Genomic DNA, 12,981 nt, shown 5'->3' with positions numbered 1-12,981 from the left:
AACTATAGCTGTTATACTAACCAGTCTGTAACTACTTGGTAAAGTCTTTGACCCCATTTTTAAATATAGGCACCGCAATGACTTTGAAATAACAAAACTGAACTCTTAGAGGACCCATGGGTGTAAGCTATCCTAATTAAGTAGTCAAAAATCGAAGAAAGAAAAAGAAAGCGTGACTTTGTAGGCGTTAAACTCCTCCCTCAGATGCTATCAAAATAACACATCAGATGTAAAAAAATTACATTTTATTGGTAATAAAGTTTAAAAACTGCAATATTTGGAGATATAACATAGAGTATAAAACCAATAATGACATAAAGGAACCCTAAATGAGAATATAGCTCATGACATGAAATCCCCCATTTCCCTTAGTATACACAGAGCTGAAGAATATATTTATTACATTTGCCTTCACTTTGTCCCCAGTCACCAACCCTTAATTTTGTAATAAGGCTAAAATGCTCAGACCTGACCCTTTTACTATTAATATATTTCGAGAATATAGGATTTGACACTTGTTTTAGACAATGTTGCTAATGGATTTGTGAAATTGCAACAACGAGGCTGTATGCCAGATCACACTGTTGTGCTTGTCAGGAAAACTATCTATCTCTTTTTATTTCTAAAGTGTGTTTTGCTGAAAGGGGCTTGCTGTAACACAAGTACCCTTCTATAAAGGTGTGAACCAAGCATCTATTTATACCTATCTATGCTAGATGTGTACCCTTGAATTTTCGATTTCAGTGTAATTTTATTTTTTTCACACTATGTCTAAGCTGTATTTTCTGCACACCTCCACACAATGTATAAAAAATGTTGCTGTGCCCTGTTCAAAACATACATGTGCATTGGGGTGCAGAAAAACACAGCTCAATTGTCATGGTGAGAACAAGCCCTAAGGCTGACGTAACTCAATCTGCTATGATATTATAACCATAAGCAATATTCTTTTTTCATTTTTAAAATTAATGAAAATTCCATTGAATGATGGTGACATGGCTGGAAATTCATGCGCCAAAACCTTTGAGTGGTAACGCCAAACTAAACTGTTTAAAAAATTACTTTGATTCATTCATATGCCTTTTTTGGTAGTGGAAAATAAAAGACTGTCATTTAAATGTGTGTCAAATAAATTAGATAACATAGATTGTGCATTTTTTTTATTAATCTGCAGGACAACAATTTAAAGGGAAATTTGTTAAAATGTATTGATTTGTTACAACAAAACCTTTTCACTAAGTGTTCATAAATTTAATCTAAATGTAAAATTGTAATACAGAGTGCGCCATGATATTAGAAAAAGACACTCACTTTGGAGCCATATGAGCAAGGGGACTGGGAAGGGTTATGCCCCTTTTCTATCCATACAACTGTGTATGTTTTCTGAATAAACCTGAAGAGCAACCTGGTGACTGCACATAATAAATATGAAGCATTTATTAGCAATATTTAATAATTCATTAATAGAAAGAAGAAAAACTAAAATCATTAAATAAATTATCTACACACATTTTTTTGTTATCCCTTTAAGATGTTGTCATTGTCCTAGTATTAAAGTAAATACTGTAATTTTCCCTCTCTGTACCATCAATCTGCTTTTCTAAAGTATTTGATACATGATATATTTTACATTTTTACAGTACTAGTTTTTAGAATTTTGTAATGTTTATTTCATTTACAGATATGCCCTGCATACAGTATAATCCTACACCACCTGGTTCCACTTACATTACCCAGGTTTGTGGTCATGCCCCCGATTTCAGTTCAGAAATGATGACTTCTACAAGTACAAAATGTAACATGGAACTAAGGAGCACAGAGATTACTGCTTCTGCAACTACATCCTTGCCAAGCTTTAGTACTTTTATTGAGGGGTATTCAGGAAGCTATGAATGTAAACCATCGTGCTTGTACCAAATACAAGCATCTGGACAGAGGCCACTGATAAAAATGGAAAATCCCAGTTTATCCAGTTACCAAGGTTCAGCTCCACAGCAAACAGAAGATGCTCTGCCAAGCACATCAGTGTATTTTAAAACATCTCCACCATCAACTCCAACTACACCAGGATATTCAACTCACAAATCACAACAGTGGGAAGACACGCATGCCTTGCCAGGTACTCATTCTTGCATGACTCCTAGTAACTTGATGGAGACTTCACATAGAACTCTTTCTTCACGTTTTCCAATTTTCCGCTTTAAGAATTCACCTCCTCATACTCCATTGTATAACCCTCAGGTGTGCTATGAATCTTCTCATAACATGCCAGCAGGCCTTCCAGGAGACTCAACACAAATATCAGTGGAGTCCTTGTCATTTAATTTACCCATGGCAAAGGTGTCAAATCTTGTCTTTTCTCCTCTCGCAACTGGCCAAGCTATTAACATGGTAGGTGAGGGCAGTATTCCATCACCACCCAGCAGGAGCTCCTCAACTGGGGAGGGATCATGCGCAGTGTGTGGAGATAATGCAGCCTGTCAACATTATGGAGTTAGGACATGTGAGGGATGTAAAGGCTTCTTCAAGGTAAGATTTAGCAGATTGTCAAATCCTTTTTAATCCATGTCTGTATCAGGATACATTTGTGTAAAATATGCTTACTAACAGTGTCATGATTGAAGGGATAATGTTTTGCAATACTCCAGAAAATGGAAAAATAATCACCGAATTTACAGATTCAGACAGGTTTATTCTAACCCATTCATGCTCACTTACCAGACTCTCTGATAGATACGTCTTCTTTAAAAGATATCAGGTAATCAGTGCTTGGACAAGGTCCTTTAGCACTAATAGCAAAAATGCCAAAGTGGGAGCTGAGTCTCACTGGGAGTAGAAATAGTGATCCTAGAAGTTTAAAAACCTTCTTGGAAATGTTCCTTGTATTTCAGAGTTTGTAAAATACCTTTCCTTATGAGCTTAAACACGAATGGCTGTCTGAAGCCACAATTCACATTCAGCTGAGGCAACCATTACAGAAGTTGGGTTTTAGGATCATGCCTGCACACCTAAATAGAATGGTGTGTGAAAGGTGCAGAAGTTAGTCATACTCCACCAGCCCTAGGGTTCCCACTTTTTAGAGGATGGGAAACCAAACCAGAGTGAAGCAGTGTTGCAGTGTATGTAGCATAGTAAGATGAAAAGTGGGCAAAACATATCTAAAATGTGAAGCTACAATGGCAAAATAACAAAATGAATCAAACAAAAAGGTTTTATACAAACAGTATTAAAAAAGCAAAAAGAAGGAAGAGTTAATAAAACGAATTAGTACTAGGTAATAAGGGGTTAAATAGGAGTAGCCTATATTTATTTTTATACTTAATTTGATATTATATGCAAATGAAATGACAATTCTTGGAGTTGCACACAAGCACTTACCAAAATAACTAACATGATCGTAACAAAGTATGAAGCTTGCAACCAGTGTTTGCAGGTTTCATTTATGTAGCCTGTGACAGAATTACATAGTACCAATATAGTTACAGTGCTTTTATCAATAGAGCGTGCATTGATTGTTTACAGGTTTCATTCATGCAGAAACCACTATAGCACTGTCAATCACCCTTGGTAATCAGCATTAGCACTTAAAAGAAAGCTGAACTCCAATACCTCAGGTTTCCAACTCATCAATACTAAACCTCCACTCACTCTGTTTATGGTGGACGTGTAGGTAAAAATCAATGAGTTTCAAGCTCAACTCAGCTCAGCTACCTGACTTCCTATTTCGTACCTTTGCATGAAGGGTGCTTTTCAATAGAGTCTGGTGAGTGAGTTTACTTTACTACTCTGTGTAGAGGGGTATAAGTGCATTTTCACCTGATCAACAATTCAATTCTAAATAGTTTTAAAAACTTACTAGATCCTTATCAACGTTTTGTTTACTTGCTTGTTTTTGGTGTTTATCTTATAGAGTACTTACATAAGGAGGCAAAGGTATTGTCAATGTGATAGCTTAACATCCTGTCATTTAAGATTTCGGACTGCTAGGCCCATTCATAAGGCATATGAACAGAGAAATGCATAGTGTACATAACTGTCATCCTATTGGTGTGTTCTAGTGATTTTATGAAGGTAAACTACTGTCCCTCTAAAGCAGGCACATCATACTGGTGTGCTAAGGGCTTACATTCCCTACTTCTTTGTGGCTGTCAGTGGTTAAAGGATGGAGAAATGCTCCCCAGTTCCCCAGTTAATATCTTCCATACATAATTTTGCAGCTAAATACTTTAGGAAATGTTATGAATGTCTGCCAGAAAAGGTTTATTCTGAGCAACTATTGCATGAGTTTGGAACATGGGTTTTTAACTATTTGGGAAGTACTGGTTCTGGCCTAGTTAGTTTCCATGGGCATTACTCTTTTACAGTAAAAAACAAAGAGTGTGGTGTAAATGGTGTTTTGAGGACTGTGGAATTGATGGTTCCAATCATCTGGAATGAGGAAGTTCCATTTCTCAGTTGTCAGAGAAGCAAGTAACCTGAAGCTCAATCTGAGTGATCATTTGAAACCTAAGTACTCTGAAGTCAGTCAATTGCATCTGAATTTTTTCCACTATACTGCTATACGGACCACCATGTACTGACCAAAAGATAAAGGCAGCAGAGCGTGGTCATTTCTGCAGGCACAATCAACTGCCTAAGGTAGTTCTGTAGGCCGCTGGTTCCATAAAAAAATAAAGCACATCCCTGATCAGGGAAAACCAAAAAGATTGGATAATGCTTTTCAGAATTTGAATCTCTTCTGATCTGGTCAGTTTTAGAGACTATCCTCTAATGCAGTGGTCCTCAACTCCGGTTCTCAGGGCCCACTAACAAGCCAGATTTTAAGTATTACCTTGGGGAGAAGCAGACTAGAGTACTGCAATCACTGAGCAGCAAATTATATCACCTGGGATATATTTCAGTTATCTTGCAAACCTGGCCTGTTAGTGGGCCCTGTAGGCCAGGGTTGAGGACCACTGCTCTAATGGTTATGGGCACCTTTGTATCTATTATCATCAAAGTTGATTCATCTCTAACTATCTAAAACTTTCTACAGATATCAAATGGCAATTGACTGCACATGCACAAACTGGCCACTGACAAAGGATTCTGGAAATATGAAAGTTTGTACTTGTTAAAAAAGGCTTTTATTCAGCATGTGCACTGTACATATTTTACACTACCATTTCAACTGTTATCTGCTCTTGTACTTAATACCCAACACTATGAAAACGAGTGTTATAAAATTTTCCAATTTTCTCACCCATGATTTTAACAATACATGACCATGTTTAACCACTTCAAGGTAAAACAAATCTTAAAGGGGTTGTGAAGGTTTTTTATCCTAATGCATTCTATGCCCCCTCTCTATCCAGCAATGTCCACGAGCGCCTCAGCTGCCTCGTACTCTGTCTCCTGACTGACTGAGACACAGCCATTGACTCCCACTGCTGTCATTCAAACTCAATTAGTCAATCAGGAGAGAGGGGGGCATGGGGCTGAACGGCAGCTACATGTCTGAATGGATACACGGAGCTGCAGCTACGCTCGGGTGCCAGGAACTCCAGCCAGGGACCGCAGAAGAGGAGGATCTGGGCTGCCTTGTGCAAAAGCACTGCACAGAGGAGGTAAGTATAACAGGTTTGTTATTTTAATAGAATAAAAAATAAGACTTTACAATCACTTTAATGCCTGAACATAGCTTTTGCCACTTTTAGTAACATGACAGGTAGTAAACATGTAAAGTAAACATGTAGTGACATGTAGTAAAATTGTGCATATCATCACAACTATCCAGATGAATTATACTTGTTTTGTTAGGACAATTTGGAATAATTTGGTGGTGTATGGTAACTTGGTAGTATATGGTAATGGATATCTCCTGATTTGATTTTTTTTTTTAAATAATCAAAGTAAAAAATAGTAAACAAATAAAATCTAATTTCAATTTAGCTGTGTATTTCTTGCCTTTACCATAACCTACCATCAAAGAACAACCCCAAAGAAAATCTGCTCCTGATACCACATATGTGTATGTTGTTTGTTGTTTTACTCAGAAACAATAGTGCACGTTTTGCTTTTTATTCCCTTTTCATTATCATACCTAAAACACATTAAAGCTTACACTAACGGACACTGATACAAAATAAAAAAAAAAAAATTTAAATCCTACCAAAAATACATTGAACCTTTACCTTTGACCCTGACCATGATCTTTGACTCTAACTCTAACCCTGACCTAGATCAAACCCTGACCTATCTATTTTATTTTTTTATGCACACTTTTTTCTTCTGTAGCAAGGAAAAAAGATACAGTGTACAGTATTTTTTTTCTCCTTTAATGAGGAGAAAACAACACAGGGTTGGGCTATACAGTGACTGATAACAGTGATAGCCAATCAGAGGTTATCACAACAATCAGGTGACTGAGAACAACCTTTATTAAGTACACATTTATTTTATTTATCATTAAAACCAGTTTTTATATAACCAAGTTTCAGGATAGGAATGAGAACGGAGACGTGGGTCAAGCAGGTCAAAGCAAAGATTAGAAAATAAAATGTTTATGTAAAAAAAAAACAAAAAAAAAACAGAGGTCTATGGACCCCCACCCCCCACAATTTAACAATAAGCAGCCAGACTTTTGGTTTGCTTTTGAAGACAGCCCAGCCTTGTCCCAGTTGGGTATGCCCACCGTGTCTGCCCAAAATATGAGATTAGGGAGTCCTTTCAACCTGCTAAAGATGAGAAATTGTCACCTCACAACTGTGTTGTATCATTCTAGCACTGCCAGATAGTGAGGACCACTCTGACCTTCTGTTTCTTCTCATTTTCGTTTTGTTGAAAGCTTGAATTTTTATTTTCTGTAGGGAGGGAAGCAGACAGTCAAATTCTGAGTTAAAAACTTTAAAAAAGATAAAAACTGAGCAGGGTGAGGAAAGATGTCTTTGTCAGCAACATAAAGGTAGTCTACAACAGTAGCTGTAGGGGGTGCTAACCTATCATAACCAAGTCTATGAAGCAACAGTATGGCATAGTTACCATCTGCCCTTGATTTTAAAGAACTTTCTCTTAAAATGTTTATTCATACTAGTTGTCAGTGCTGTTTCTTAAAAATGTATCTAGACACAAAAACAAAACTGTAAGTACCTTATGATCCATTGAGGGACAGGGGAATTATAGATATTTTTTTATAATTGGGTTATACTTTTGGCTTCAGGAGGTTGGGCCACTGGCAAACAAAATATATTAAGTCAGCCTCTAATGTAACTCTGCCTCTAACTCTCATGCTTCAGTTTTTTTGCTAGTGTCCTAAAAGGTTGGTTGCTTTTTCTTCAGCACTGCTGAAGTACAATTCTCCCTTCTCTTTTTTCTCTTCAAATCTACTTAGATTCTTTTAATCCTAAGTAAAGATATCAAACAAGTTGTTTGAGCTAAACTGTATAGAGCAGTGATCCTGATTGGCTTGTCCTTGGAGATGCTTTGGAAACTGTGCCCTGACCCCGCTGGACCAAAGATTGCAGAGAGATGAGGCCTTCAGGCACTGGGCCCTGCTTGCAGTGCTTTCCAAACTCTAGTGTACTATAAGTTAATAGAGTTGTGCGAACGGTTCGCCCTTAGCATGAGTTACAGCCGAACTCTGGCTGTTCACTCGTTTGGCGAACCCACAAACTATTAGGGCCCACCGAACCACCACAATGTACTGCGCCGCACAGTGCATTGGAAGTCCTGATTGGCTGAAGAAATTAAAGCTTTGCCCAATCAGGGCACAGAGCACTGTCAGAGCCATGATTGGAGAAAGTAATGATGACTCTTACTAATCATGGCTCATTGCTCTTAATCACGCCCCACACTATAAAAATATTCTCCCCCTAGCGGCCATTTGCAGTGTGATATTCGAATGGAGAAAGTAGATAGAACAAGGCTCTGTTCAGTGCTACTAGCGAGTTAGTGTGCTAAAGTATATATATATATATATATATATATATATATATATCAGTTTAGTGCGAATTTAGTCATAGTGCAGCAGGAGTGTAGTTTGACCATTCATTTTTACTTTAGTGTCACTTTAGTGTGTATCTAGTGATAGTGCAGTGTGAGTGTAGTTTGACCATTCATTTTTAATCTAGTGTCAGTTTATTTTGTCAGGGCAGGTACTCTGCAGTATATTTCAGTACGTTACTGCATGTTAAATGCAGTATATTTCAGTGCATTACTGCACATTTACCGCAGTATATTTCAGTGCGTTACTGCGCGTTTATTGCTGTATATTTCAGTGCGTTACTGCACATTTACCCGCTGTATATCTCAATGCCTTACTGCATGTTTGAAGCTGTATATTTCAGTGCCTTAGTGCAAACGCTGTATACTTCAGAGTGTTACTCTAGTGAAGTATACAGCGTCTAGTTTAACGCTGTGTATTTTAGTGCATTATTGCACGTCTAACGCAGTATATTTCAGTGCGTTAGTGCACGTTTAACGAAGTATATTTCAGTGCGTTACTGCACGTTTATTGCTGTATATTTCAGTGCATTACTGCACATTTACCCACTGTATATCTCAATGCCTTACTGCATGTTTGAAGCTGTATATTTCAGTGCCTTAGTGCATGTTTAATGAAGTATATTTCCGTGCATTACTGCACATTTAATGCTGTATATTTTAGTTCGTTACTGCACATTTAATGCAGTACAGTTCAGTGCATTAGTGCACGTTTAACAAAGTATAATTCAGTGCGTTACTGCATGTTTAATGCAGTATAGTTCAGTATGTTAGTGCACGTTTAACGAAGTATATTTCATGCATTACTGCACGTTTAATGCAGTATATTTCAGTGCGTTACTGCTCGTTTACCGCAGTATAGTTCAGTGCATTAGTGCACGTTTAACAAAGTATAATTCAGTGCGTTACTGCATGTTTAATGCAGTATAGTTCAGTATGTTAGTGCATGTTTAACACAGTATATTTCAGTGCAATACTGCACGTTTAACGCAGTATATTTCAGTGCGTTAATGCACTATTAACACGGTAAATTTCATTGCGCTAGTGCATTTTTACTGCAGTATATTGTAATGTTTCAGTGGAGTGTGTCTGTGTAGTGAGTACTCAAGTTAAAGTGCAACAAACACCACTTTTCATTGATTAAATTGCATCCTCATACACATTTACACATCTTTATTACATTTTGTTAATAAGCGGGAGTTGGGAAGCTAACAAGGAGAGGCAAATGTTCCATTGGCACCGTGAGGAGGTCAGCAGCGTATGTGTCCACAGGCAAAGGTGGACGTGGTCCGTCCTCAGGCAGGGCATCATTTCCTCTGTTTAGTGATGTTGCCCTTGCTATCCAGCCACAGCATGCATAGGAGGTGGTGGATTGGCTTACTAAACCATCCTCATCTTCCGTCACCCAAGCAGAGACTAGTGTGCAGTCCACTGCAGCTACCGGAGTGGCCTATTCTGCCTCCTTGTCCACAGCTACTCCATTTATAGCCCCAGCTTTAGGCATGGAGGAGTCCGCTGATTTATTTGAACACAGTGTCAGCCACTTGTTCCTTAATGATGCAAAACCATTAGTTCATTCAGATCTTGGTTCTGAGGTTGAAGAAGGTAAGAACATGAGCCTACAGAGAGGGGAGAGCACTGGTAAACAACAAATTGGCATGTTCCCCCAATCGCAGTGTATTTCCAAATGTTTTTTAGTCATAATTATAATGGAGGGGATGATGATGATGAGGTCACTGATGCGCCTTGGGTCCTGGATAGAGCAGAGAAGGAAAGTGAGAGTGAGGCACAACCCCCAAAGAGGCAGCCATCATGGAAGAGTAGGGAGCAGCCACCCTTTTCCACCAGATTGTGGAGCTGTTATCTCCCGACCCACTTCCCACAGCTCAGCTGTTTGGGCCTTTTTTAGCCAATGTGCACCTTACATAGTTACATAGTAGGTGAGGTTGAATAAAGACAATAGTCCATCCAGTTCAACCTGTGTAGGTGTGTGTGGCCGTAATCATCTCACATACCCCTGAATGTTCTGATCCTTGAGATGTACGTCTAAGAGTCTTTTGAAAGCCACCATACTTCCCGCAGAAACCACCTCTTGTGGTAGAGAATTCCACAATCTTGTAACTCTAACAGTAAAGAACCCCCCACGTTGCCTGAGGTTAAAACGTTTCTCCTCTAATCGCAATGTATGCCCTCAAGTCCTCATGCACTCCCTACGATTGAATAGCTTTTTTTCTATGCCTCTCCAGCTTCAACACATCCCTCCTGAGGACTGGCGACCAGAACTGGACAGAATACTCCAGATGTGGTCGGACCAGAGTTTTATAAAGTGGAAGGATTATAGTCTTATCTCTGGAATACATCCCTTTCTTTATGCATGCTAATATTCTGCTGGCTTTGGCAGCTGCCGCTTGACATTGCATGCTATTGCCTAGTCTATCATCTACCAAGATTACCAGATCTTTCTCCATTTTTGATTCCCCCAAGGGCTCCCCCCCTAACGTGTATTGTGCTTTTATGTTTTTAGTCCCCAAGTGCAAAACCTTACACTTCTCCACATTAAACCTCATTTGCCATGTCGTAGCCCACTCCGTTATTTTGTCCAGGTCATTTTGTAGGATATCTGCTTCATGCTGTGCAGTTATTGCCCTGCCCAATTTTGTGTCATCTGCAAAAACTGATATAGAACTACTGATCCCGTCCTCAATGCTGTTTATGAATAAATTGAACAAGGTTGGTCCCAGGACTGAGCCTTAGGGGACCCCGCTTACCACCTCAGACCAGTCTGAGTATGCGCTGTTTATTACCACCCTTTGGACACGCCCTTTTAGCCAATTCCGTATACAAGAGCAAACCCTGCGGTCGAGACCTGCAGACCTTATTTTATAAATTAGGCGCTTGTGGGGAACTGTATCAAACGCCTTAGCGAAATCCAGGTACACCACATCCACTGGTCTGCCTCTATCTAGCTCACAGCTTACCTCCTCGTAGAATGTTAAGAGATTGGTTTGACAAGAACGCCCATTTGTAAACCCGTGCTGATTACTGCTGATGATGTTGTTGTCTTTAGCAAACTCTACGATATAGTCCCTTATCATCCCCTCCAGAAGTTTACACACTATCAATGTCAGACTGACAGGCCTATAATTACCCGGAACATGCCTCTGCCCTTTTTAGCTTTCCTCCAATCCCCTGGTACATTTTCTGTCATAATACTGTCAGCAAAGATCAGGAACAGTGGTCTAGATATAACCTTACTGAGTTCTTTGAGTACTCTCGGATGTACGCCATCCGGGCCTGGTTTATTTTATCCAGCCTTTCCCTGATTTCACCCTCTGTTAGCCATAGCGGCAAGTCCTGTGTAATACTACTGACCATACAGTCATGGTCAGTGTACCCCTCCTTTTCCTGAGTAAAGACTGATGAGAAAAAGGCGTTCAGCCCGGTTGCCTTTTCAGTGTCCTCTGTAACCATCCCCCCATCTTCGTTAATTATGTGTGCAATATGCTCTGCCCTAGCTTTTTTGCTGTTGATATATTTAAAAAATTTCTTTGAGTTCTTTTTACTATCCTCCGCTATTTGTCTCTCAAAGTTGATTTTAGCCATTTTGATTTTGTATTTACTTTTCTTATTTGCCTCCTTTTATTGCTCGAAAGCCGATACTGTGCCCTCTGATTTATATTTCTTGAAGGCCATTTTTTTCCCCTAATAAGTTTTTTAACATTACAGCTTAGCCAGCCAGGTTTGGCCTTGTCTCTTCTAAATTTATTTCCCATAGGAATGCACTGCAAGATGCATTTGTTTAATATGTTCCTAAAGCATTCCCGTGGTCAGTGATCCCAGGGTTTGGTCCTAGTTTACCCTTTCCATCAATGAGCACAATTTTGGAAAGTTTGCCCTTCTGAAGTTTAGGGTTCTTATGTTCCCCACTTGCCTTGTTATATTGTTATTTACGCTAAATGTGATCGATAGAGCCCAGGTTGTCCTGGACTCCTACCTCCGAGATTAGGTCTAGGTCATTAGTAATCAATAGATCCAGGACTGCATTTTCTCTAGTAGGAGAATCCACCAACTGTGACATGTAGTTGTCCTGTAAGGTTTCCATGAATAGACGGGCCTTCTGTGAGTGTGTAGTCCCCTCCTCCCAGTCAATGTCGGGATAATTGAAGTCCCCCAATATGATGACTGATTCCAGTTTTGCCACTTTACCCAACAGTGCTAAAAATTCCAGCTCTACCTCCTCCTCTTGTTTTGGTGGCCTATAGCAAACCCCCACAATTACTTTTCCCTTTTCTTCTTCCCAATGGAGTTCTACCCACACAGATTCTAACTGCATACTCATCCCTTCCATAATATCATTCCTCTCTATCACCCTTACATTATCCTTGACATAGAGACATACCCCTCCCGCTCTTTTTCCTACCCTGTCCTTCCGGTACACCGAATACCCTTGGATATTGGCAAGCCAGTCATGTGAGGGGTCGAACCAAGTTTCCATTATTCCCACAAGGTCTATGTCTTCCTCATGTACTAACATTTCCAACTCATCCTTTTTATTAGCTAGGCTCCAGGCATTAGCATATACCCCTCTTAGTTTTGTGGAAGTTGATCGTGAATGGTGATTATGTTTATTCCTGTTTGGTCTGATGTTTTCCCGCACAGACCCCCCAATTGACATTATGGAACTACTGTCGCTGCTGACTCTACTACTGCCTTCTGTCCTTTGCTCCCTCCTCACTGACTCTACATCTGAGCCCTCCCCCCGTCTCCTAGTTTAAAAGCCCCTCCAACTTGGTGGCCATCTTTCTTCCCAAAAGAGCTGTACCGTCCCCATTAAGGTGCAGCCCATCCTTACTAAAGAGCCGGTAGCCGACTGAGAAGTCAGCCATGAACCCAGACCCTTCCTTCCTACACCAATTCCTCAGCCACTTGTTAAGTTCCCTAAGCACCTTCTGCCTTTCCTGTGTGGCTCGAGGTACCGGCAGTATTTCAGAGAAAACCACC

The 12,981-nt window shown here is 39.7% G+C and overlaps 1 protein-coding gene across 1 annotated transcript in view; it reads left to right on the top strand.

Annotated features, from left to right (window-relative positions):
- NR4A3 (nuclear receptor subfamily 4 group A member 3) overlaps positions 1–12,981 on the top strand; it is a 123,819-nt gene that overhangs the window by 36,688 nt on the left and 74,150 nt on the right. Inside the window, exon 3 of the mRNA XM_082259932.1 lies at positions 1,682–2,529. Coding sequence (XP_082116058.1) covers positions 1,684–2,529 — 846 coding nt within the window. The 5' untranslated portion in view covers positions 1,682–1,683. The remainder of the gene's footprint in view (positions 1–1,681; positions 2,530–12,981) is intronic.

The sequence above is a fragment of the Pelophylax lessonae genome, assembly GCF_965119305.1.
Source record: "Pelophylax lessonae genome assembly, chromosome: 5".
Taxonomy (NCBI): domain Eukaryota; kingdom Metazoa; phylum Chordata; class Amphibia; order Anura; family Ranidae; genus Pelophylax; species Pelophylax lessonae.
The sequence above is the reverse complement of the archived record's forward strand: the minus strand, read 5'-3'. Positions and strand labels throughout refer to the sequence as shown.